At 36.2% G+C, this 25,828-nt stretch overlaps 1 protein-coding gene across 28 annotated transcripts in view; it reads right to left on the reverse strand.

Moving 5' to 3' along the window:
- mmd (mind-meld) overlaps positions 1-25,828 on the reverse strand; it is a 1,228,927-nt gene that overhangs the window by 473,619 nt on the left and 729,480 nt on the right. For all 28 annotated transcript variants that reach the window (XM_067784016.1, XM_067784007.1, XM_067784005.1 and 25 more), the window contains one exon: positions 7,440-7,496. In XM_067784016.1, the coding sequence (XP_067640117.1) occupies positions 7,440-7,496 (57 nt within the window). The remainder of the gene's footprint in view (positions 1-7,439; positions 7,497-25,828) is intronic.

A 25,828-nucleotide genomic window follows, 5' to 3' on the forward strand; every position in this document is an offset into this window, starting at 1 on the left:
CAACGTGTAAACATAAAAATGTACGTCTAGGAAAATGTTTTTAGGTTAACTTGAGCTCGCCTAAGGGTTGAAGTAAAACCACAACGGAAGTAACTTTACCAAACCCAAATAAATTCGTGCTTTTCAGGAAGAACTTCGCTAGCTTCTTATCATGAAAACCGATACCGACAAGCTTTGGTTTTATTATCGACTTATTATTGATAGCGAATTAATATCTTCGAGATTTCGATTTGTTTTCAGCTTGCTATCTATGTTTTTACCTTGTCATTGTCCTCTTATTGGTTTCTTAACGGCTTCCTACCGAATGAATACATGCCCGTCATGAATTTTAAATTGAAGTTTTGAAGTATGTGTTTCATAAGAAACCGCGGAGTCTTCGTAAACACATCAGTAACATGCCGAAAAGAAACTGGTGATTCTCCGATAAGAAATCGGTACATTTTTAATAAAAAAGTTTCATAACAACATCGATAACTTTTCGATAACATGCCAATAACAAATTGATTCCACTTTGATAACTTATCTATAAATTTACGAAAACAAACAAACGGATAACTCGTCGATCAACAATCTATTTAATTTAAACTTAACTTTGTTTCATTTCATTTTGTTTTTTGTTATTTTATTTTATCTAAACTATTTTTGTTTTATTTTATTTTCTTTTATTTAATTTAATTTTATTTTGATTTTATAAATTATTATTTTATAAAAATTATTTTCAATTAGCTTTATTGTATTTATTTTATGTTAATTTATTTTACTTATTTATTTATTTTTTATTTAATCACTTTTTTTCTAGCTGGCTTGAGGTCTGAGTTGAAATAAAAACACAAGGGTTTTTTATATATTACCAATATATTTCGATTACACACGGTAATCGTCTTCAGGGTGAACACTACAAAACATAAAAACAACAAAATAAATAAATAAATAACAAATTTCCTAACATACAAATTTAAAAAAATTATAACATACATTTTTTTTACACGTGTGTATCACTTGACGTGGAGTTTATCACTGATCGTTTGTTTGTCAACAAATATCTATAGAAGCTAGCAGAGTTATCTACGTCCGTTTTATAGTTCATTCGTTTACTGGTTGGTGTGTTAATAATGTGAAGCATTTCCAGAGTAAATCGTTTTCTGTAATGTTGTTCTTGTTGAAGAATAGTAGCTTTGTCAAAGTTTGGTGAGTGGGAGTTTTCAGTACAGTGGGTCATAAGTGCAGTTTTTTGGTTTGCAGTATGTTGGCAATATTTGTAATCCGATTTGTGTTGCGCTAGTCTAGTTTTAAGTTTGCCTTTTGTTGTTCCAATATATACGCTGTGGCATGGTTGGTTGTTTTTTCCATTGCAAGGAATTTCGTAAACTATATTGCTTTTTTCTGTATGTGGAATTTTTGATTTTGTTTGATTATATATGTTTTTTAATGTATTTATCGGCTTATGGGCTATTTTTACTTCATCTTTGTTGTAGCAGTCTGATTTGGCCAATCGTTCCGACAATTTTGGCACATAAGCTACTGACTTAAATACGGACGTAGATAACTCTGCTAGCTTCTATAGATATTTGTTGACAAACAAACGATTAGTGATAAACTCCACGTCAAGTGATACACACGTGTAAAAAAAAAATGTATGTTATAATTTTTTTAAATTTGTATGTTAGGAAATTTGTTATCTATTTATTTATTTTGTTGTTTTTATGTTTTGTAGTGTTCACCCTGAAGACGATTACCGTGTGTAATCGAAATATATTGGTAATATATAAGAAACCCTTGTGTTTTTATTTCAACTCAGACCTCAAGCCAGCTAGAAAAAAAGTGATTAGTTAACAAAAAGGTCGCCAAAATCAATATTTTTTATTTATTTTATTATATTTTATTTTATCTGCATTTAATTAGCGGCACTGGCTCATATTGCTTTATACAATAGTTTTGTTATTAATATTAGAGAAAAATTGCAAAGTTTATAAATGGCGATGGTTACAAGGACATGTTTCTGAATTTCACTTTTTCATCAACTAGCTTCTCGGGAGCTGAGAATTGAACTCGAATCTCCAACTTTCATACCAGTGTAAAGGTATGCCTTTAGCCACTCAGGCATGTGAATGCCCTGCTGCTCGCTTTGCAATTGGTCTATACGTATGCCTTTTTGTTGCTATTCCTTTTATTCACCATTTAGGTACATACTAATTCTATATGCTAATTAATCCTAATGGTGTGGAATGTTTTTGGCGCGCTTAAAAGTTTATTTTATTTTTTTTTTTAATTTTTTATTTTATTTTATTTAATTTTAATTAATTTTGTTTAATCTTAATTTTTTATTTCGCTTTATTTAATTTAATTTAATTTCTATGTTTGCACTTTATTATTGCATAAAAGTCCAACCAAATAATTTAAAACCAACAAAATCATACGAAGAAACAAACTTCAACTGGATACCTAACCACTTAGTTTTTGTGAACACTATCTTTATTTCAAACAAATATCAGTGTATACATTCGGGTTGGATTTTATATAAGGTGCCACGATTTTCAAACTTTTGTTGATTTGCGGGAGTAGAGGGGGTCCTAAAAAACACAAAAATGGAATCCGCAGCTCTAGGAAACTCTTAGTTTATGAAATATAAGCTTTTTAATTTCCAAATTTAGTAAAATTTCAACTTAAGTCCTGCACTTAAAATTCGGGTCGCACATGTCGATAGTGGTATCAAAAGACGCGTATTTGCGTCAAGATTCAGAATCCGAAAGCAGAATCTGATTATAAACCCGAGCAATGTCAACACCCCAAATAATATTATACTGTTTTCACACAGAAACTTAATGATCTCATTTCACCTGCTAATGAAATCGTAAAATTTGTGCTTTCACACAGAAGTAACTGCTCGATTAATATGAAGGATGAGACAGACAATCATGGCGGAACGATACAAGGTGGGAGCATGTTGACATACCTACAAACAAGAAAAATTCCATGTACTTGTAAAATCGATGGACAAATATCAAAATCGTACTGCGCCGGTAGTTGATGTATCAAATCAAATAAAAAAGGTTATAATCAGCTGTTCGATGCGGCCACCTTGTATCGTTCCGCCATGCAGACAATGACATTTTCTTTGAAAACTAAGAAACGGAAACGGAACGCTGCCAACAGAGTTGCATTGTGCTTTTGACTTCATTAGGCATTCGATTAGCTACTAATGAAATAATAATAGATTCGAATTTTGTAGGGAAGATTGAGCTCAATAAGCGTCTTAATGTAAAAAATTGCCTTTATTATTCAATAAGCCGTCTGTGTGAAATTAGTATTAGACTACAAATTATTCAGAGTTTTACAAAATGCATTGACAGGGTATGTTTGTTTGCATTTATTCGACGTGCCACCACCTTATAATGTTCTACCAATATAAAAAAATATTGTTGCGAAGCTGGCAACACTATTCACGACCTTCATATGTTATCGTTTGTTTAATTGCAACAACGAAAAAAGCGACAATAGTATCGACGGGTTTTCCGCGAATAACTTTTAAACGAGATAAAAAATATAGTTTCTGCTTTCGGATTCTGAATCTTGACGCAAATACGCGTCTTTTGATATCACTATCGACATGTGCGACCCGAATTTTAAGTGCAGGACTTAAGTTGAAATTTTACTACATTTGGAAATTAAAAAACGTACATATATTTCATAAACTAAGAGTTTACTAGAGTTGTGGATCATAATTTTGTGACTTTTAGGAGCCCCTCCACCCCTCGAAACAAAAAAAAATTGGAAAATCGTGGCACCTTATTCAAAATATTCCCCATACATTCTTTTCACCACTTGCATGTAGGTGACGTGCTGTATAATTTCGCCCATATCAACTCCCCACATTTGTATATTGTTTCATTACGCTACATTCTAGTGACTATTACTCTAACAAACTCTATCACTTCATACATCATAACACTGCCTACGCTTACACAGTATTCCATACAACATTATTGTTCTTGTATACATCAATAACACACACTACGCCGATGCTTACTCATTCCCTATTTCTCCATAGCGCACATACTTATAGTAATACAACAAACTACGCCTGCGTAACTCCCCACATTTTATAACACTTACACTTAGTTATGCTTACATCAAGGATTCCCCCATACTGTGATCAAAGATGTTTAAACATCAAAAAGCTTATATTTTTATCCGGTCCACCCTAATATACATGCAATACAAAAAGATGCGCGAGCAAAATGTTTACTTACTTCGATTTCACAATAATATTGTCAAATTAATTTTTCTTGCATTGTGTACGGTAACTTACTTGGTATTTGACTTAACACTTAATATTTGTTTGAGCTATATGCTTAATAAAAAACTCTTTAATTTATAAGACAATATAAAAGTAAAAATAATTGATTGTACATGCACACACTTGAATTTACACACATTTTTTTTCTAACTCAACTGAATTCACTGTTTATAATGATTTTTTACAAAAAAAACAACAAAAATTTTGCACACACTTCACAAAAGTAATAAATATAATTTAAAACGTGAGAAATGTTTTTATAAAACCGCGAAAAATACTCTGGATAAGCGCACATGTTTTAAGTTTCGCGACGTATCCCGAATTGGCACTTGGCGCAAGGAGCTTCACGAATATTGCGTGCATTCATTGCGTCGTTGGCTTTGTTCGCCCAATTCGTGTTGCCATAAACGTCACAGATCAAAACTGTTTGCGCAATTTACGCTTAAATTCGTGTTAATTATGGCATATTTTTAGGCGGCCCTCTCAACACAAGCTTTAAGCTTAAGGGCGGACTTTCACAAATTTTGTTTGTTGTATTAAGCCTTAGTTACATTAAAAGGCCATATAAAAGTTTAAAACGTCGGCATGAAATAAGAAAGGCGTTTTTCCTAATTATTTGGCCTGTGCACCATGAAAGTTGAAATAAACAACAAAACAGTCGGTAGTTCAAAAATGGACAATAATATGTGTACTATGAAAGAAATCACTTTTTGCAGAAATTGCCACTTACAACATTATTCGCGATTAGGCTTTATTTTACAACATAATATCAAACTCTGTGACAGGTGAATAACATAAAGTACACGAACTGGTCTAGCAAAGTTATAAAGAAAATTGGAGTACTCAGCATGATTAAGCAGCAATTTTTATACTCAGCGTGCTTTGCACACAGAGTATATTAACTTTGATTGGATAACGGTTGTTTGTACAGGTATAAAGGGACCGAGATAAATAAAGACTTCCATATATCAAAATAATCATTGTCGAAAAAAAATTTTATTGAGCCATGTCCGTCCGTCTGGCCTTTACCACTATAACTTGAGTAAATATTGAGATATCTTCACCAAATTTTGTACACCAGCTTATCTGCACCCAGAATAGATTGGTATTTAAAATGAGCGATATAATAACCACGCCCAATTTTTATATATATAACATTTTGGAAAACACAAAAATCTGATTATTTAGTAAATGATAAACCTAGAATGTTGAAATTTGACATGTGGACTGATATTGAGACTCTTGATAAAAATTTGAAAATTTTGTTTAAAATGGGCGTGGCTCCGCCCACTTGTGACAAAATCAATTTTACAAATATTATTAACCATAAATCAAAAAATCGTTAAACCTATGTTAACAAAATTCGGCAGAGAGGTGCCTTTACTATAGGGACTACTTTGAAGAAAAATTAACGAAATCGGTTAAGGACCACGCCCACTTTTATATAAAAGATTTTTAAAAGGGTCGTGAACGAATCAAATAAGCTATATCTTTGCAAAAAAGAGTTTTATATTAATGGTATTTCATTTCCGAAGAGGATTTATAACAGTATATAGGAAAAACTTCAAATTTAAGAAAACGGGCGTGGCACCGCCCCTTTTATGACTAAGCAATTTTATATGTTTCGGGAGCCATAACTCGAAGAAAAATTAACGAATCGTAATAAAATTGGTTACACAAATTTCCTTATAGTAGAAAATATTTCTAGAAAAAATGGATGGGATCAGTTAAAGAACACGGCAACTCAGATATAAAACAAGTTTAAAAGGGTCGTAGACTAGAATAATAAGCTTTAACTTAGCAAAAAATAGTTTTGAATCAATGATATTTCACTTATCAAGTTTTAGTGTGATATGTGCAATTGAAGCTCATGCTGAGTATATAATCTTCGGTTACACCCGAACTTAGACACCCTTACTTGTTGATATTAGAAAGAACGGGTATTTTTGTTATTGTAAGTAATACAAAGAAAAAGGATAAAAAATATTCATGACTTGGCAAAGCTTACATGTGTCAGAATAATAAATTTGTAATCACACACTTAAGGCACACTAATGTATGTACATGTGTATGTATATTTATTTGTGTTGCTATTTTCTTAATTGAATGAATGACTAAGCAGATTGGCTGTCACAAAAAATGCAATGATTAAGCATTTACTTTATGACAACAAAAGACTGTGCGTGACAGGGATTTACTATATATTACACGATTTATAATTCACCCAATAAAATAAAGGTGGAAAAAGAAAATGGAAAGTTTTAAGGTAAGGAAAGCAAAGGGAAGGAGACAGGGGAAGAAAAAGGAAAGTTAAGCCGAAGGAAAAGTGTACCAGAAAGATGGAGGGGAAGCGCGAAAGAAAGGTAGAGAGAAGAAGTAAGATGGTGGGGAAAGGGATGGAAGAGAATGGTGAGAAGTGGAAGGGAGCAATAACACGGAAAGTGGGAAGATAATGGAAGAAAGAGAGAGAGGAAGAGGAGTTTGGGAGGGGTAGAAAGAGAAGGAAAAGGAGAATGAGAAGGAGACAGAGAAAATAGAGCGAGAAGGAGGAGGGGAAGAAGAAGCAGAAGGAAGCGAAGATGCAGAAGAAGAAAGAAAAGGAATAGGGTATGGAGGGGGAGAGTAAGGGAAGAGGGAAACGGGGAGGAAGAGGGAGATGGAGAAGGAAAGGAAGTGGGATAAGGAGAGCAAGGGTGGGAGAAGATAAATAAGAAAAGGAAGAGCAAAACGAAAAAGAAGAGGAGTAAAGGAGATGTGTATATGAGGAGCGAGAGGAATAAAGCCAAAACACTTGCAAAAAATTTATGTAACTCATTTGGAGTGCAATCAAATTTCGGCCAAAACAATTTCTGTCAATAATGCTTATCCCAACAGCTAAAAATCGTAATTATACTTAATGTATAACTTAAGCAGCAAACCCGAAAAATGCTACAATAGACGACCATTCACTTTCTGCAATTGGGTAGGAATTTTTCAAAGCAGATGTATGCAATATTACAGTGGCTTCTAGAAAAAAACTTCTAATTTGTTTATAGTCAATCAAGTGGTATTGCAAAATTGAATTTACGTTTCTTTGCTCTTATATTATTTAAATATGTAGGCATACATACATATGTATATTCATTAAACTAATTTCGCTTACCTTTGTTCTACCTCTGCTGAAGCCACCATCATCGTGGGGTCGTGGACGCTGACCCGGCTGTAATATAAACAAAATGGAAAAGTTGCATAATTGCATACGAAAAATATGAAATGGATTATTATTTTAGCCGGCAGTGAAGCGGTTAAAATATTGCGTAAATAGTCAGCGAAAAGCGCTTAATCGTTTATATACCTTTTTAAAAATGTTTTTATCTTAATGCTAGCCTTTCGTAGGAAAAAAATTATATTTTCAATTACTATTTATCCCCAATTTTTTCTGCTATACAGCCGTGAAATATATGTTTGTATGTACATTTATGACATGTGTTTTTAAGTGTATTTATTTTGTTAGTAACGCGTAATTATTGAGGCTTTAAATTTACGTATTTCAATGGATCTGTATATCATTGGTGCACAACGCCGACAGAGCTTCGGATACAAAAGCAACTTTGTTGGTAGGTGAATGTGTTTACATGGAGAATAACGAAAAAAGTTTCAAAAAAAAAGATGATAAAAAAATTTTAAGGGCTACCTTTATATAAATGGACCAAAAAATTGAAGGCAATTTTTCCTTTAATATAGACATAATCTTGTTGAATTTTGACTAAAAAACTTTAGTAATAGCTCTTGTAAAAGAATTTTAGGATTTAAAACTATTTTGATCAAATATTGCATTGTCACCGGGTTCTGACTCACGGCCCAAGTTTCAGGTCTCTAGCTCACCGGGAAGTTACCTAAAAATCGATCGCAAGATTCCCTGCGTTTTTTCAGGGTTTTCAGTGATTTTCGTTTATCTCGATTTGTCTGCCACCTGGCGGCATTTTGTTTTCCACGAATTGTAGTGCTATCGACTCGCAAACTATGTGCTAAGTTACAAATTTCTAGGTAACCGGGAAGTTAGTTAGAAATGGATTGAAAAATTCCCAAATCAAAATTAATTTTCTTCATATCTCGATCCGTGCGCCACCTAGCGAAATTTGTTTGATAAAATATTGCATTGTCACCGGGTTCTGACTCACGACTCAAGGTTCATATCTCCAGCTCACCGGGAATTTACTAAAAAATCGATTGCAAGATTCCCCTCGTTTTTCAAGGATTTGTAGTTATCTCACTTAGCGCTCCACTTAGCGGAATTTTGTTTCCTATAGATTATATTGTCACCAAGCCTCGAACTGTGTGCCAAGTTTCAAGTCTCTAGGTCACCGGGAAGTTAGTTAAAAATGGATTGAAAGATTCCCAAATCAAAATTAGTTTTCTTAATATCTCGATCCATGCGCCGCCTGGCGACATTTTTTTGATCAAATATTGCATTGTCACCCGGTCCTGAGTTACGGCCCAAGTTTCAGGTCTCTAGCTCACCGGGAAGTTACTTAAAAATCGATCGCGAGATTCCCTGCCTTTTTCCGGGATTTTCAGGGATTTTCGTTTATCTTCATTCGTGTGCCAACTGGCGGCATTTTGTTTTCTACGAATTGTATTGCCATCGACTCGCAACTATGTGCTAAGTTTCAAGTCTCTGGATCACCGAGAAGTTAGTTAAAAGTCGATCGCAAAATTCCCATTTTAAAATTAATTTTCTGTATATCTCGATCCGTGCGCCACCTAGCGGTTTTTTTGACTTGCATTGTAATGTCTCCCAGATCTGAACTATGCACTAAGTATCAAGTGTCTAGCTCAACGGGAAGTTACCGAAAAAGACTTTTCCGTGGGTCAAAAATTCGTTTGGAAATGGGGGGAAAAACATGAAAGCGACTTAATATAAAGGTAAAAAAGAGAACTTTCGCATGAGATGTTTATTGCTTAAAGTCACTCATAACCAGACATGAAACATTCATTCTCTCTCAGTTCGCTTCCAAGAATGGATCTTAAATCAGGGATCACCAAAATGAAAACTGTGGCAGTGTGAGTAAAACTAAAATCATCTTATTGGTAGTGGTTTAGTTGTTGATGAAAAATCAATGAGGTAGGACGTATGCATGCATATCTGTTAAAACACAAAAAGTAATTCGTAAATACGCCATATAAATACTAATTTATTGCTTGAGTCTAAGGAAAAATTTTAACAAAATAAGTTGTTAACATGAAACCATTAAAACATTCTGCGCATGAACGTTTGTTTGCAAAATATATTTTCGCAAATGCGCAAATAAACAATAGCCTCATCCGAGGCTATATCTTTGCAAAAAAGAGTGGATTTATATCAATAAATAGGGGAAGCGTAAAATTTAAAAAATGGGCGTGGCACCGCCCCTTTTATTACTAAGCAATTTTCTATGTTTCGGGAGCCATAACTCGAAGAAAAATTAACGGATCATAATAAAATTGGGTACACAAATTTCTCCTATAGCAGGAAATATTTTTGGAAAAAATGGACGCGATCGGTTAAAGACCACGCCCACTTTTATATAAAAGATTTTTAAAAGGGTCGTAGACGAAAAGAATAAGCTGTCTTAGCGAAAAAGAGCTTTGTATTAATAGAAATTTACTTTCTAAATTGAATTATAACACTAAATTGGAAAACAGTAAAATTTTTGAAAATGGGTGTGGCACCGTCCCTTTATGACTAAGTAATTTTCTGTTTCGGAAGCCATAACTCGAAGAAAAATTAACATATCGTAATGAATTTGTGTACACATATTTTCCTTATAGCAGAAAATATTTTTAGTAAAAATGTAAAAAAACAAGTTTAAAAGGGTCGTAGGCTCGAATAATAAGCTATAACTTAGCACAAAATAGTCTTGAATCAATGATATTTCACTTATCAAGTTTTCTTGTAAGAGGAAATGAGGTGACATTTTTTTTAAACGGGCGGTGCCACGTGTTATGTAGAAAAGTAATTTATCTGAAATGAAATGTACAATTGAAGCTCACGCTGAGTATATAATGTTCGGTTACACCCGAACTTAGACACCTTTACTTGTATTGATTTTCCCTACAAATTGGCGGGAATTGTTTATATATTGACCCAGAGCGGCATCTCCAAGGTAGATGAGTTTTCACTGAAAAGGTTTTCATGGCAGAAATACACTCGGAGTGCTTGCCAAACATTGCCGAGGGGCGACCCAGCTTAGAAAAATTATCTTCTAATTGAAAAAAAACTTTTTTCTAAAATTTTTGGCCGCTGCATGAACCCAGGATCTTCGGTGGGGTAGGCGAAGCACGCTACCATCACACAAAGCGGCCGCCAAGTCTGAAGTTCCTTCATATATATAAACGCAACATCTTGGTTGTTTGTGGCGATGTTACTGGAATGTATGAGCTTGTATTAAATGCATCTATGTGAAAAATTTCATTGTGCCGCGGCCTTCACAAACGATGTGCTCATACGACATCTAGGTGAATGCCGAATAGTTTTCCGAAGCTCTCGAGTGCATCACTGCCGTATATAAATTTGCGTTTTTTATTGCACTGCGCATACATATGTATATACTTTATTTATTTTTTTTTTATTTATTTGTTTAAGTCTATGAATTTTAATCTTTACAGACTATGATACAATGAAAATTTAAAAAATATTTATGCCTAAAAGTAATCGGTGTACATAGAAATCGGACTTCAAAATATTCATAAATTCAGCCCTTTGTATAGAAAAATCAAGAGCACCGGAATTAGTTATTGAGCTAAGCTCCCGAACAGCACGCGTAATGGGAGCATTACCAGCGTAATTCGATCTGAAATGCTTCTTTGAAATCCAGAACGCTTAAACATGAGACTGAGAAGGTATCTTAACAGGTATTGTTGCCAAGCAGGTTGATGACAAATATCGGAAAACCAACAGAAACTGAAAAGCTGCTGACGAACACCACCCTATAAACGTTGTTGTACTCAACTCAAATGCTCTTCGGGTACGGTACTTCAAAAATATTTGCACTCTAAATGCGTTTACGGCAAACAGATGAGTACAATTCTGTTTCTTTAGTAGGTTAGGCTCTAGCAACGCCAAGTTTTTCATTGAGCCAAGATGTGATGGCGGGGTAGCTTGAAGGTTCAATATGGTCACATTAAATCTTTCCAGAGACGATCGGGATACAACAGAAGGCTCTTAAAAAACAAGAAATATGGAACGCTAAACTGAAGTCATGCGAAAGCGGTCCCGGGTAGGCGATGGTTCGAAATGGGGTGATTTTTTGTCCACGGACACACGGTTGCTGCGACGGCAGCAATTATCGTACATTAGGCGCCATCCCAACATACAAAACAAAAGAATAAGTAAAGTTATGTAATTCTCTTATACCAAATAATAAACCAAACAATGTTACGTATACGCAAAGGTACCCGTATTTCCAAGTGTGGCGGATATGTTTGCATCCTCATCATACAACTTTTTCTGAGCAATTTTCATGTTTAGATGTTCCTTCTACCAGACTATGAAGTTTGGCGCTTTAGAAATGTGGAAATCAATAGCAGCTTTAGTTTAAAATAAAGATTTCTCTTAACAAAGTTCCTCAAAACATTAAAGATGAAAAGCTTTAAAATATGCAGCTGAAAATATGCGATCAACCGCCACCGAACAGACAAAAATTTTCATAAGCAAAGTATGCGCATAAATTTGAATAACAAATAACGAGGAAGAAGAACACACAAAAATTCCCATTTGCATTCAGAAAGTACTACTACTTGTAAATGTTTAAATTGTACTCATACATATGTACGAGTATGTTGCATATTTATTTAATAATTTCACTGTATATGTATATCGCACACCAAGATGAAAAGCAAGCTAACTCAAAAATCTTTAATTTTGAAGTTATGAAAACCACCCACCTACCTAATTCAATAGCTACCGAACTGATTTTTTAATACCTCCACTAATCAGCGAGAAAAACCTTTGTAAAAAAAAAAAAAAATGTGTGGTCGCATTTGGGAGCTTTTAGTATTATTATTATTTCATGTAAGTATTGTTTTCAATAAAACCGTTTAACTTAAAAAAAATTTTTTAATTTCTTTATTTTCAAGTTTTTAGTCTTTATTTAATTGCCTATTATTTCTCATTCTATTAATTCATTTGGTGACTCATTATTACAAGGACTCTTTCCTGACAATTTGTTACAATCTAAGTCCTCAACACATAATCCTTCCAAAGACTTTACTCTGCGCCGCTTGTCCACCCTCCAACTCCAAAAAATTTTGATGTCACTTCTACCGGACTGTATGTAATATTTGTTCGAAATATGAGCCAAATCGGACATCATAGGTCGCTTTCTATTCATGTATGTATTATGTCTTCCAAATATGGGCCAAATCGGACCACAAATACGTTTTTTTTTGAATATCTCGATTTTGTGCCAACTAGCGGCTATTTTTTTCATAGGTCGCTTTCTATTCTTGTAAAAATTATGTGTCCGAATATGAGCCAAATCGGACCACAAATAAGATTTTTGTGAATATCTCGATCCTTGCGCCAGCTAGCGGCGATTTTTTTCTTATTATTACATTGTCATCGGGTTCTGAACTATATTCCAAGTTTCAAGCTTGTAGCTTATCGGGAAGTTACTTAAATATCAATCACAAAATTTGTTCACAACGGCCGTGCATGCGGCCGTGCGGCCTGCCTACCGTTTAAAAAGGTCATCGTGCGTTCGATTCTGTGATTAGAGAGTTGCGTTCTTTTTATACTCAGTTGAGCAGAGCTCACAGAGTATATTAACTTTGATTGTATAATGGTTGGTTGTACAGGTATAAAGGAATCGAGATAGATACAGACTTCCATATATCAAAATCATCAGTATCGAAAAAAAATTCGATTGAGCCATGTCCGTCCGTCCGCCCGTCCGTCCGTCTTCTCGTTAACACGATAACTTGAGTAAATTTTGAGGTATCTTGATGAAATTTGGTATGTAGGTTCCTGGGCACTCATCTCAGATCGCTATTTAAAATGAACGATATCGGACAATAACAACGCCCACTTTTTCGATATCGAAAATTTAGAAAAATCGAAAAAGTGCGATAATTCATTACCAAATACGGATTAAGCGATGAAACTTGGTAGATGGGTTGCACTTATGACGCACAATAGAAAACTAGTAAAATTTTGGACAATGGGCGTGGCACCGCCCACTTTTAAAAGAAGGTAATGTAGAAGTTTTGCAAGCTGTAATTTGGCAGTCGTTGAATATATCATGACGAAATTTGGCAGGAACGTTGCTCTTATTACTATATGTCTGCTTAATAAAAATTAGCAAAATCGGAGAACGACCACGCCCAATTTTTAAAAAAAATTTTCTTAAATTAAAATTAAAAAAAAAGTTAATATTTTTACAGTACATAAGTAAATTATGTCAACATTCAACTCCAGTAATGATATGATGCAATAAAATACAAAAATAAAAGAAAATTTCAAAACGGGCGTGGCTTCGCCCTTTTTCATTTAATTTGTCTAGGATACTTTTAAGTCGGACAAAATTCTATGAAAAGGGGCGAAATCGGTTGAAGCCACGCCCAGTTTTTATACACAGTCGTCCGTCTGTCCTTCCGCATGGCCGTTAACACGATAACTTGAGCAAAAATCGACATATCTTTACTGAACTTAGTTCACGTACTTATCTGAACGCACTTTATCTTGGTGTAAAACATGAACGAGATCCGACTATGACCACGCCCACTTTTTCGATATCGAAAATTCCGAAAAATGAAAAAAATGCCATAATTCTATACCAAATACGAAAAAAGGGATGAAACATGGTAATTGGATTGGTTTGTTGATGCGAAATATAACTTTGGAAAAAACTTTATAAAATGGGTGTGACACCTACCATATTAAGTAGAAGAAAATGAAAAAGTTCTGCAGGGCGAAATCAAAAGCCCCTGGAATCTTGGCAGGAATACTGTTCGTGACATTACATATATAAATAAATTAGCGGTACCCGACAGGTGATGTTCTGGGTCACCCTGGTCCACATTTTGGTCGATATCTGGAAAACGCCTTCACATATACAACTACCACCACTCTCTTTTAAAACTCCCGTTAATACCTTTAATTTGATACCAATATCGTACAAACACATTCTAGAGTCACCCCTGGTCCACCTTTATGGCGATATCTCGAAAAGGCGTCCACCTATAGAACTAAGCCCCACGACCTTTTAAAACCCTCATTAATACCTTTAATTTGATACCCATATCGTACAAACACATCCTAGAGTCACCCCTGGTCCACCTTTATGGCGATATTTCGAAACGGCGTCCACCTATAGAACTAAGGCCCACTCCCTTTTAAAATACTCATTAGCACCTTTCGTTTGATACCCATATTGTACAAACACATTCTAGAGTCACCCCTGGTCCACCTTTATGGCGATATCTCGAAAACTCCCTCCCTTCTCACTCCCTTTTAAAACCTCATTATACCTTTAATTTGATACCAATATCGTACAAACACATCCTAGAGTCACCCCTGGTCCACCTTTATGGCGATATCTCGAAAAGGCGTCCACCTATAGAACTAAGGCCCACTCCCTTTTAAAACACTCATTAACACCTTTCATTTAATACCCATATCGTACAAACAAAGTCTAGAGTCACCCCTGGTCCACCTTTATTGCAATACCTCGAAAAGGCGTCCACCTATAGAACTAAGGCCTACTCCCTTTTAAAATACTCATTAACACCTTTCGTTTGATACCCATATTGTACAAACGTATGCTAGAGTCACCCCTGGTCCACCTTTATGATGATATCTCGAAAAGGCGACCACCTATACAACTACCACCACTCCCTTTTAAAACCTTCATTGATACATTTAATTTGATACCAATATCGAACAAACACATCCTAGAGTCACCCCTGGTCTACCTTTATGGCGATATTTCGAAACGGCGTCCACCTATAGAACTAAGGCCCACTCCCTTTTAAAATACTCATTAACACCTTTTGTTTGATACCCATATCGTACAAACAAATTATAGGGTCACCTGGTCCACCTTTATGGAGATATCTCGAAACGGCGTCCACCTATGGAACTAAGGATCACTCCCTTTTAAAATACTCATTAGCACCGTTTTTTTTGATACCCATATTGTACAAACAAATTCTAGAGTCACCCCTGGTCCACCTTTATGATGATATCTCGAAAAGGCGACCACCTATACAACTATCACCACTCCCTTTTAAAACCCTCATTAATACATTTAATTTGATACCAATATCGTACAAACACATCCTAGAGTCACCCCTGATCCACCTTTATGGCGATATCTCGAAAAGGCGTCCACCTATAGAACTAAGGCCCACTCCCTTTTAAAATTCTCATTAAGACCTTTCATTTAATACCCATATCGTACAAACAAAGTCTAGAGTCACCCCTGGTCCATCTTTATTGCGATACCTCGAAAAGGCGTCCACCTATAGAACTAAGGCCTACTCCCTTTTAAAATACTCATTAACACCTTTCGTTTGATACCCATATTGTACAAACGTATGCTAGAGTCACCCCTGGTCCACCTTTATAATGATATCTCGAAAAGGCGACCAACTATACAACTACCACCACTCCCTTTAAAAACCCTCATTAATACATTTAATTTGATACCAATATCGTACAAACACATCCTAGAGTCACCCCTGATCCACCTTTATGGCGATATCTCGAAAAGGCGTCCACCTATAGAACTATGGCCCACTCCCTCATAAAATACTCTTTAATGTCTTTCATTTGAAACCCATATCGTACAAACACATCCTAGAGTCACCCCTGGTCCACCTTCATAGCGATATCTCGAAACGGCGTCCACCTATGGAACTAAGGATCACTCCCTTTTAAAATACTCACTAGCACCTTTTTTTTATACCCATATTGTACAAACAAATTCTAGGGTCATCCCTGGTCCATCTTTATGGCGATATCTCGAAAAAGCGACCACCTATACAACTACCACCACTCCCTTTTAAAACCCTCATTAATACCTTTAATTTGATACCCATATCGTACAAACAAATTCTAGAGTCACCCCTGGTCCACCTTCATGGCGATATCTCGAAACGGCGTCCACCTATGGAACTAAGGATCACTCCCTTTTAAAATACTCACTAGCACCTTTTTTTTATACCCATATTGTACAAACAAATTCTAGGGTCATCCCTGGTCCATCTTTATGGCGATATCTCGAAAAAGCGACCACCTATACAACTACCACCACTCCCTTTTAAAACCCTCATTAATACCTTTAATTTGATACCCATATCGTACAAACAAATTCTAGAGTCACCCCTGGTCCACCTTCATGGCGATATCTCGAAACGGCGTCCACCTATGGAACTAAGGATCACTCCCTTTTAAAATACTCATTAGCACCTTTTTTTTATACCCATATTGTACAAACACATTCCACGGTTTCCCTCGGTTCATTTTCCTACATGGTTATTTTCCCTTATGTTGTCACCATAGCTCTCAACTGAGTATGTAATGTTCGGTTACACCCGAACTTAACCTTCCTTACTTGTTTTTTTTGCTTTTAACATATCACGAATGATAAAGGGAAAAGTATCCGAAATAAAACCAAAAGTAAATAAGACAAACATTTTTTGCAATTAATTTACATTTTTCGGGAAAATAAGAATTGTGAAAAAAATATGTGACCCGGTCTATGAAAAGGTGGCTTATAACTCATAAAAAAAAATTTCCACTTTTTTCTGGTTCCGATAGTTTTTGAGACGCTCATTCACGAGGTGAAAACTAGAAAGTCCTAACTTGCTTAGAAGTGTACTAAAAATGTACAGAAAAAAGAGCACAAATGAAAGACGATGAAGCCTTTGCTTCCTTCGATGCCACTTTGGTGGCTGGTGAAGCATCCTCAGATTTTTTTGATACCGTTTTTTTCGATGGCAGTGGAGCCAAAATGTTGTGACTTTGCAATCCTTGTATCAATGGTTTCCATGCAATACGCGCACTATTTTCCATCGAATGCGAATCCCCATGTTACTTTCATAAAATGGTGTATTAAAGCAGATTGTTCACAGTTTTGATTGTCATATTGAAGGCTTAGTACTTACATAAACAATTTGTACTTGGCACGATTTACCTCCGAGGAAACCTGCTGCAGAAACCTTGTTCAAAATATCTATATATCATTCTACAAAATAAGTTGTCGTGGAAGTTCAACGTGGACTAGAGTGAAGAAGGCCTACACGGGACTTTACGCATGTTAAAAAATTCTGGGGTGACATGGATTCTATCACCCTCTCTCTGTTCGATGGATGGCCACTCAAAATAGAACATACCTTAAAAAATTGGAGGGATTATGTAGGCTATCAACGCTAAGCATAACGGGAGCCTTAAGAAAGCCTCGTCAGTTGCTTTATATGCCATTCTTAGAGTTGGGGTTCTTACCCATAAAAATGGTAAATACCCGGAATATTCCTTTTTTTACCTTTTTTTGGGTATTTAAAAATCATTTGAATCGAGGCTGCTTGGAATTACAATTCAGCAACTATATGTATAGGTACGTCATTTGAAATTAAAAAAATTTCGTTTTGATTTTAAACAAACAACCCAGCGAACACTCGGAGTCAACAATTAGTCTGAAAGGAGTCCAAACCTTGGATCGTTTTCACTCATTATGAGCTCATTTAGGAGCCTGAAGCGAATGCTATATGACTTCTAGCACGCTCATGTCTTGCCTATAACATAAGTCTTATACAGGCCTCCTTCCGATACCATATATGAGCCTTATTGCCGTCATATACTGCTAATTTTGAGTTCTTAAATGACACTACTTCAGGGCTTTTAGAAAGAATTTTTGACATATATCCGAAGCGGAAAACATAGGGGAGAAAATTGTTGTGATAAAACTCCCATGAGGATAAGATAGAAATGAAATAAGTATTAGTTCAATTAGTTATTTATTTACAATAAATTGTCGCAGACAAATTTCTGAGTTTTTATTCCGGACCTGCCTAGTTTACTGATTTAAATATTTTTAGTTTGTTCATAATTTCATCAAATTTGAGTTATAAAAGGCTCTTAGTTGATAAGATTTTTGAGGCTGATATTTTTCATGTTTTTCGCACCCATATTGAACTCCAGAACTGTATGCGCTTCAAGAACATTTATAGTGTACACCCCTAAATATGCTCACGACGCTCATAATTTTAGAATCCGAAACCACTCCAAAATAAGTGGGCAATATAGGAATCATAAAAGCGTCAAAACACGTAGGAGGGTAAAAGAAATTTAAATTTTTGCCGTTTATTTAACGGCCTAAAAGCTCCTAACATAGCATGCAAAAATTATCATTTATCAAATATTTATGTTCGTCAAGGCGAGTTTCGAACAAATATTGAAACTTTATTACGACAATTTTTCATTTTAATACAAAATGAATTACACTTGTACATTATTATTATCCTTTCTATTATTTTTATACTCAGCTGAGCAGAGCTCACAGAGTGTATAAATTTTTTTCGCAAAACAATACACCATAACGGCATAAACTAATCGAGATAGATATAGACTTCTATATATCAAAATAATCTGGGCGAAAAAAGAAGTTCATTTAGCCATGTCCGTCCGTCTGTCCCTAAACACGATAACATGAGTAAATTTTGAGGTATCTTAGTGAAATACGGTATGTAAGTTCCTGGGCACTCAGCTCAGATCGCTTTTTAAAACGAATGAAATCAGGTTTTAACACGCCCACTTTTTCGATATCGAAAATTTCGAAAAACCGAAAAAGTGCGATAATTCATTGCAAAATACGGATAAAGCGATGGGTTGACCTTATGAAGCAGAATAGAAAATTAGTGAAATGGGCGTGGACAATGGGCGTGGCGCCGTTCACTTTTAAAATAAGGTAATTTAAAAGTTTTGCAAGCTGCTATTTGGCAGTCGTTGAAGATATTATGATGAAATTTGGCAGGAACGTTACTCCTATTACTATATATGTTCTAAATAAAAATTAGCAAAATTGTATGACAAACACGCACACTTTAAAGAATTAAAAAATGCAAGTCAAATTTTAACAGCTGAGTATGTAATGTTCGGTTACACCCGAAGCCTTTCTTACTTGTTTCGTATAAGCATCGACGTTTTTCCGCTCATGGATGCTTCTCGATATTTTTGATGTGACCGCAAAGCTGATACGCTCGGTCCTGGTGCGTCGAACTATACATGCCCCCGATAAGCGCTGACGATGCTTAATAAATATATGTGTCTGGCGGTCACCGCGGTGTGATGGTAGCGTGCTCCGCCTACCACACTGTATGCCCTGGGTGCGAACCCCGGGCAAAGCAACATCAAAATTTTAGAAATACGGTTTTTCAATTAGAAGAAAATTTTTCTAAGCGGGGTCGCCACTCGGCAGTGTTTGGCAAGCGCTCCGGGTGTATTTCTGCCATGAAAAGCTCTCAGTGAAAACTCATCTGCCTTGTAGGTGACGTTCGGAGTCGGTATAAAACATGTAGGTGGGGTCCGAGCACGAGGTTATCGCGCCTTGCATTTACTTTATTTTTTTTATATGTGTCAGGTAATCAGAGTTTATTATAGTTAAAAATGACGCCGGAGATTTCCAGTAGAGTATAATATGAGCTGTCGGACTCTTATTTAGGCTCAAATGATATACGTTGATAGGCTCATATAGGACGTCAGTTGCAATCCCAAATGAGTGCAGACTGTAAACGCTCCAATTTAGATATTTTTTCAGACTCCTTTTTGGTTTAAAATGTTTACTGGGTAAACTTAAATTTTTCAACGGCATGCATTATTGGCTAAATATTTTTGAAAAACACTGGATTACAGATTAAAACTAATTCAACCGATAGCGTAATGGATAACTACTGACCAATATAGGATAAATTGGAGGCATTTTGGATTGAATTTGTATATTTGTTTCACATATTTTCCAAAAGATAATTTTTACCCTTCTTATGGGTAAATATTTGGGTATTTATTCATTTGTACCATATATAACCAATTTACCGGGTGTTTACCATTTGGGTATTTACCCCTTTCCCATCTCTAGCCATTCTACATATTTCACCTGTAAACCTGATGGGGCAGAATATAGTGTTAACAGCTGCAAGGAGCCTCAATACCTCGGAGCAGTTTGAACGTAGGACATGCGGTCATAGTAGTGTAGCGTCATCAAAATTTGGCCGGAAAGACTACCTTGTTCCCTACCTGGGTTGGCGTGAGGGCGCTGAAATGACAGTGCAGGCGATACACGTGTATACCGACGGCTCCAAACTAATGGAAGGAGAGCAAGCGGGAAGGGAGTGAAAGTAAGCGCTGGGCTTTAAGTATCGAAGATCACGTCATAACCTTGGACTAGCAAAGTTACTCTTAGTATTTAAAAGAGAGGACTGTAGACTCATGATGGATATTCTGACTGGATACTGCCTTCACATGCTTATAAATTAGGCCTGGCCAGTGATATCAGATGAAGGAAGTGCGAGTTGGAGAAGGGAACGATATAGCATGTTTGGCGCTTGCTGTTGTTGTAGCAGTGCTTCGCCTGACGCTTGCCTGTCTAAGAGTTTAGCTATTAGGCGTGCTGCAGCTATCAGACCTATAAGCAGTAAGTGGCCTTATTGATAGAAAGCTTTTAGTATTTTTTTGTGTATGACCTAAGTCTTGGTTTTTGTTGAGATTTTCCATTTGGCCCCTGAACAAACTTGTGGTAACACTATGGACTCATTTTGTCCATGTGTGGTCCTCACGGATCGGTGAGTTCAACCTAACCTAATCTAACTCATAAGTTACATTGTTCTCCCAATACTACTGAATATATTACTGTCGTACTTTGTACAGACTTGTCTAAATTATTTCGAACGTGCTGTTACTTAATTTTTTACTACAAAATTTAACAAACGCATTAACATTGACCTCACATTATTATAATGCTACAGTTTGTTCCACTTGTGTCCAAAACCGCACAGATCTAACTATGATTTACTGTAATAAATCAAATTGTTTGACCGCCTTCAGAACCAAGTGTAACTGTAAACTTTTTATTTCTTGTTTTTGTTAAGATTTTCTTTTTTGTTGTTTTAAATTTGTATTGCCAATTATTCGCGGGCTTTTGCACCTAATGCTTTTTTTGTGTTTTGCTCTTTTAACCTTTCATATTTATACGATTTTTAAAAGTAATCATTTGTTTTTGGTGGGCTTGTTCGACTACACAAATCGATTCGGAGGCGTTGTAGCTGAGCAGAGTTCAATATTTTATCCAACTTTGGTTTGTGCTCATACATTCGTTATTCCAATTTGCTAAAGTTTCTTCTTCTTACTTGCACCCTCCAAATATACTAGACCAGTGTCCGCGAGCGTTATTATTGGGTAGTGAATGAAATCAGCAACAGTTATTTGATTTACAGTTAACATTCCTTAATGCGACACACATTTGATGCCAATTGATCATTAATAATTTTATTATATTTATATCTTGAAGCGTACAAATCTAGTTAGCTTCTCGTTTTAGTATTAAGAGAGCACCATTAAAATTTAACATCACACAAATTTGAGGCAATAAATCAAAACGAAGCTACAAAGGCAATTGAAGTACAGATAAAACTGGAAACATATACTCAGTTGTGTGTCCAAGTAAAACGCGTTTCAGATATTTCGAAATGCTTTCTTAAAATGTTTACCATAATAAGATTTAAAAAGCGCATTATTTCAATAAATACCAACGAATTACACACAACATATTCGTAGCACGGTAAAAGACGGGTACCGATTCGTATACGTAACATTTTTTATGTTATTTTTGGTGGTATAAAAGAGAGTTACTTTCATAAAAGTGTAGCCAACATAAACCTGTTAAAAACTAACAGTAATGCCAAAACGAAAGGACAATACTGTTTTCGGCTGTGCCGAAGACCTCATACCTTTCATGAAAGGAGTTGAGCAAAAATCCTATCCGGTTCATAATATCCGAATAAATGACTGTATAAGATATTAGTTAGCGCAAATTCATGGTGGAATAGCGACTTTGTCGCCAAGTACTAATGACATTCACGTCTTTGGACGAACGTTTCGCCGCTATCCAAATAAAAGCGAAATTATTTAATATATAATTCTTCGGCGCCCATGTACCGACAGAGAAGAAAGACGAGGAGATAAAAGACGGCTTTTATGAACATTTAGAACGCACTTTGTGGTAGACGGACGGCATACCTCCAGTGTTTTGGATGTGCGCACGATTCGAGGACCTAACATCGACTCGGAAGACTATCTCGTCGCAGCCAAAATACGCGCTTGCCACTACGCGGGTAAGATCAAGAAACAAAAAATACGAGGTAAGCCAGACGTCAATAGGTTTTAATCGCAACATACAATGCCAATGATTTGGCAACTCATCTTTCACGCCTGCTCTCTGAGAGAACAAGACAACCCGATGGAATGCATGAGCATTGGAAGCATATTTTTAAAGCACATCGTAGCGCCGCAGAAGACAAAATTTGCTACCGACGACCACGGAAAAATAACTGGAACGATGAAGTATGCTGCATTGCAATTAAAAGAAATTAAGAAATTATATTAAAATCGAACGAAGCAAGGTGATTGTGTGAACGCTTCCGCGAGTTGGAAAAGGAAGTAAGGCGACTTTACATAAAGAAAAAAAAACTGAGGAAAGCGTGAGTGCAGGGAGCTAGAGCTAATAGCCACCAGAAGCAACACCGGCGTGAACTCCGGTAAGAACGAAAGCGGCGCACTTGTAATCGATGTCTAGAAAGAACTTAAATAACGGAGGGATCACTTCTCTCCTATATGGAGATAGTGATATGCCGCCCAGGAATGATGAACACGAGCCGGCAATTTGTGATTACAGACAATAAATTCATGCCTAACAATTGGAATTTAAGTGTTCTTTGCCTAGTCCTGCAAATTGCGACTACTATCGATTCTTGGAGTCGCATTTAAAATCCTCTTATTCGTATTTCTCAAAAGATTGAAGCACAGAATTAATTGGTTGATTGAACCTTATAAGTGCGGCTTTAGACCTGGTTAATCCACCACCGCAAAACGTTGAAAAAAAAACCTGTGAAACCAGAATTATCACACACGTCGATTTCAAAGCCGCAGGACTCCAACGAGAAGAACGAGAAACAAAATTTCGTGACGAGGAATCCAGAATGGCCTCTAGGACTGTTGAAATATCTGCGAAGTCATTTAGCCTAAATGAAAATGGAAGATAGATGAGGACTTTCATTGTTTTTGCAGAGGCCATCTTGCCATCTATGACATAGCTGACGCCGTTTGCGCTGAAGCTACGCTCGAGCAAAGCAAGACAGATTGTGCAAGAGAGCAGTGAATTTTGAGTCGGAGTGCTCAACTATATCGTTGAGTGTTCTACCTGCTGAGCCAACACAGACATGTTATTAAAATTTAATTATAACGTAATTTTGTCTATGTGTTCAACTTGGAAAGCTGTTCGGTTTGGCCATACTTGACAGCTAACCACGTAAAACTAAAATACTCTCTGTACAATAGAGCAAAATCTCCCTCGTCTTCCTCCAAAAACCCTAAACCACAAATGCCCCTCCTGCAGCAGTACAAAGCAACCGATGTCTTCCGAACACCTCCTTAACAAGGGTCCCTAGTATTATTGGAGTGCTGTTTTGCCGTAGAACTTGGCAGCCAAGGATACTGTACTCAAAACAATCTCCAGATATTTCACAATATCATAAAGTAAAAAAAAAATTGTAATTAGTGCAGTCAAGTAAATTTTATTCAGTCCCCTAGTCACAGTGCCCAGATAAGCTTATACAACATTACTCATAGTGTTTAAAAGTTTGCCAGATTGGAAGTCACAGACTTTGATATTTCATAGTGTGGGAGACTGAAATCGCCCTTGTACGTGCTTCTACGACTATTCTCTTGATTATGCTGCCACTTTACTCCCCCGTTGGCGGCCGCCGTGGTGTGACGGTAGCGTGCTCCGCCTACCACACCGTATGCCCTGTGTTCACACCCCAGGCAAAGCAACATAAAAAAAATTTTAGAAATAAGGGGTCGCCCCTCGGGAATGTTTGGCAAGCGCTCCGAGTATATTTCTGCCATGAAAAAGCCCTCAGTGAAAACTCGCCTGCCTTGTAGATGCCGTTCGAGTCGGCATAAAACATGTAGGTCCCGTCCGGCCAATTTGTAGGGATAATCATGAGGAGCACGACGCAAATTGGAAGAGAAGCTCGACCTTAGATCTCTTCGGAGGTTATCGCGCCTTACATTTATATATTTTATTTACTCCCCGTTAACATTTGCACAAAAGGGGAAAAATGAAGAAAGAGGCATTCGTTTCATGCTTGTGACATTAGCGTACACAATCTGGCAAAACCAAAAAGCAAAAGCTGTTCTGAGTAGGCTTCAAATATTCTGGAAAAAAAGTTCTGGATTTTTAGTTAAAAAAAAAGAGGTTTTGAAATTTGTATATGCGAACACAGCATACAATTAAAAAAATTAGAAAAAATTAATAAAAAATTGTTATGAGTAGCTTTTCAAAAGTTCTAGAATTCCTGAGTAGGAGAAAAATAGTTCTGCAAAATTACGTGCACATTTTCCAAAAGTCGAAAATTTAAAAAAAATTTCAAAACCAAGAACAAAAAAATTATGTTCTGAGTAGCTGTTTTTGTTGTTGGTAAGGCGGTAAAGACACTAACCGAAGGACTTGGGGATAGTTATCTATGTTGAAGGTCTTTTTTTGGATGCATATCCGGTACGTTCCGAGAACAAGCACCATCCAGATAGCAGCTCGACCATCTCGGAAACGATTTGGTATGACCACATGAAACCTTCTAGGACATCCCATGAGTAACTTAGGATCGCCAGAGCCTCGGCTGTTAAAGAAACAGGATTCGCCACGGGTAGATGAGGTTGACATTTGGGTTGGAGAAGCTATATATTGTGCTGGCAGTCCCTTGAATGGGGGTTCTGAGTAGCTTTTCAGTAGTTCTGGAGCTACTGGAAAGGAGAAAAAAGAATTTTGAAACTTGTGTATGCCATGTGAAACAGCAAAAAAATTTCAAAATTTGAAAAAAAAGGTAAAAAAAAGTTTTTCTGAGCACATTTTCAAAAGTTCAGGTGTTTCTGAAAAGGAGTAAAAAAGTTCTGCAAATTACGCCCAGTAGTCATATTTTTCGAAAATTAAAAAAACATTCAAAGTAAAAAAACCACCTCACCACCACTCTCAGTTCCAATCCCACTCTCAATCTAACTCCCAGTCCGACTCCCTTATTGACATACCTCGCTTATTTCTCCATACCGAATATTGGATACCGGCATTAAATAATTGCAACAAATTACAAAGTGACCAGGAGAAGCTGCCTTTAACAGTTATACCCTGCATGCTACGCGCAACAAGTTATACAAAATAAAATTTCTAACGATTTATTTATTTACCTTGCACTCTGTTGAGTATTCTGTAGAGTTTAGTGATTATAACAAGAGCTATATCAGAA

The sequence above is a fragment of the Eurosta solidaginis genome, chromosome 4, assembly GCF_040869045.1.
Source record: "Eurosta solidaginis isolate ZX-2024a chromosome 4, ASM4086904v1, whole genome shotgun sequence".
Classification (NCBI taxonomy): Eukaryota; Metazoa; Arthropoda; class Insecta; order Diptera; family Tephritidae; genus Eurosta; species Eurosta solidaginis.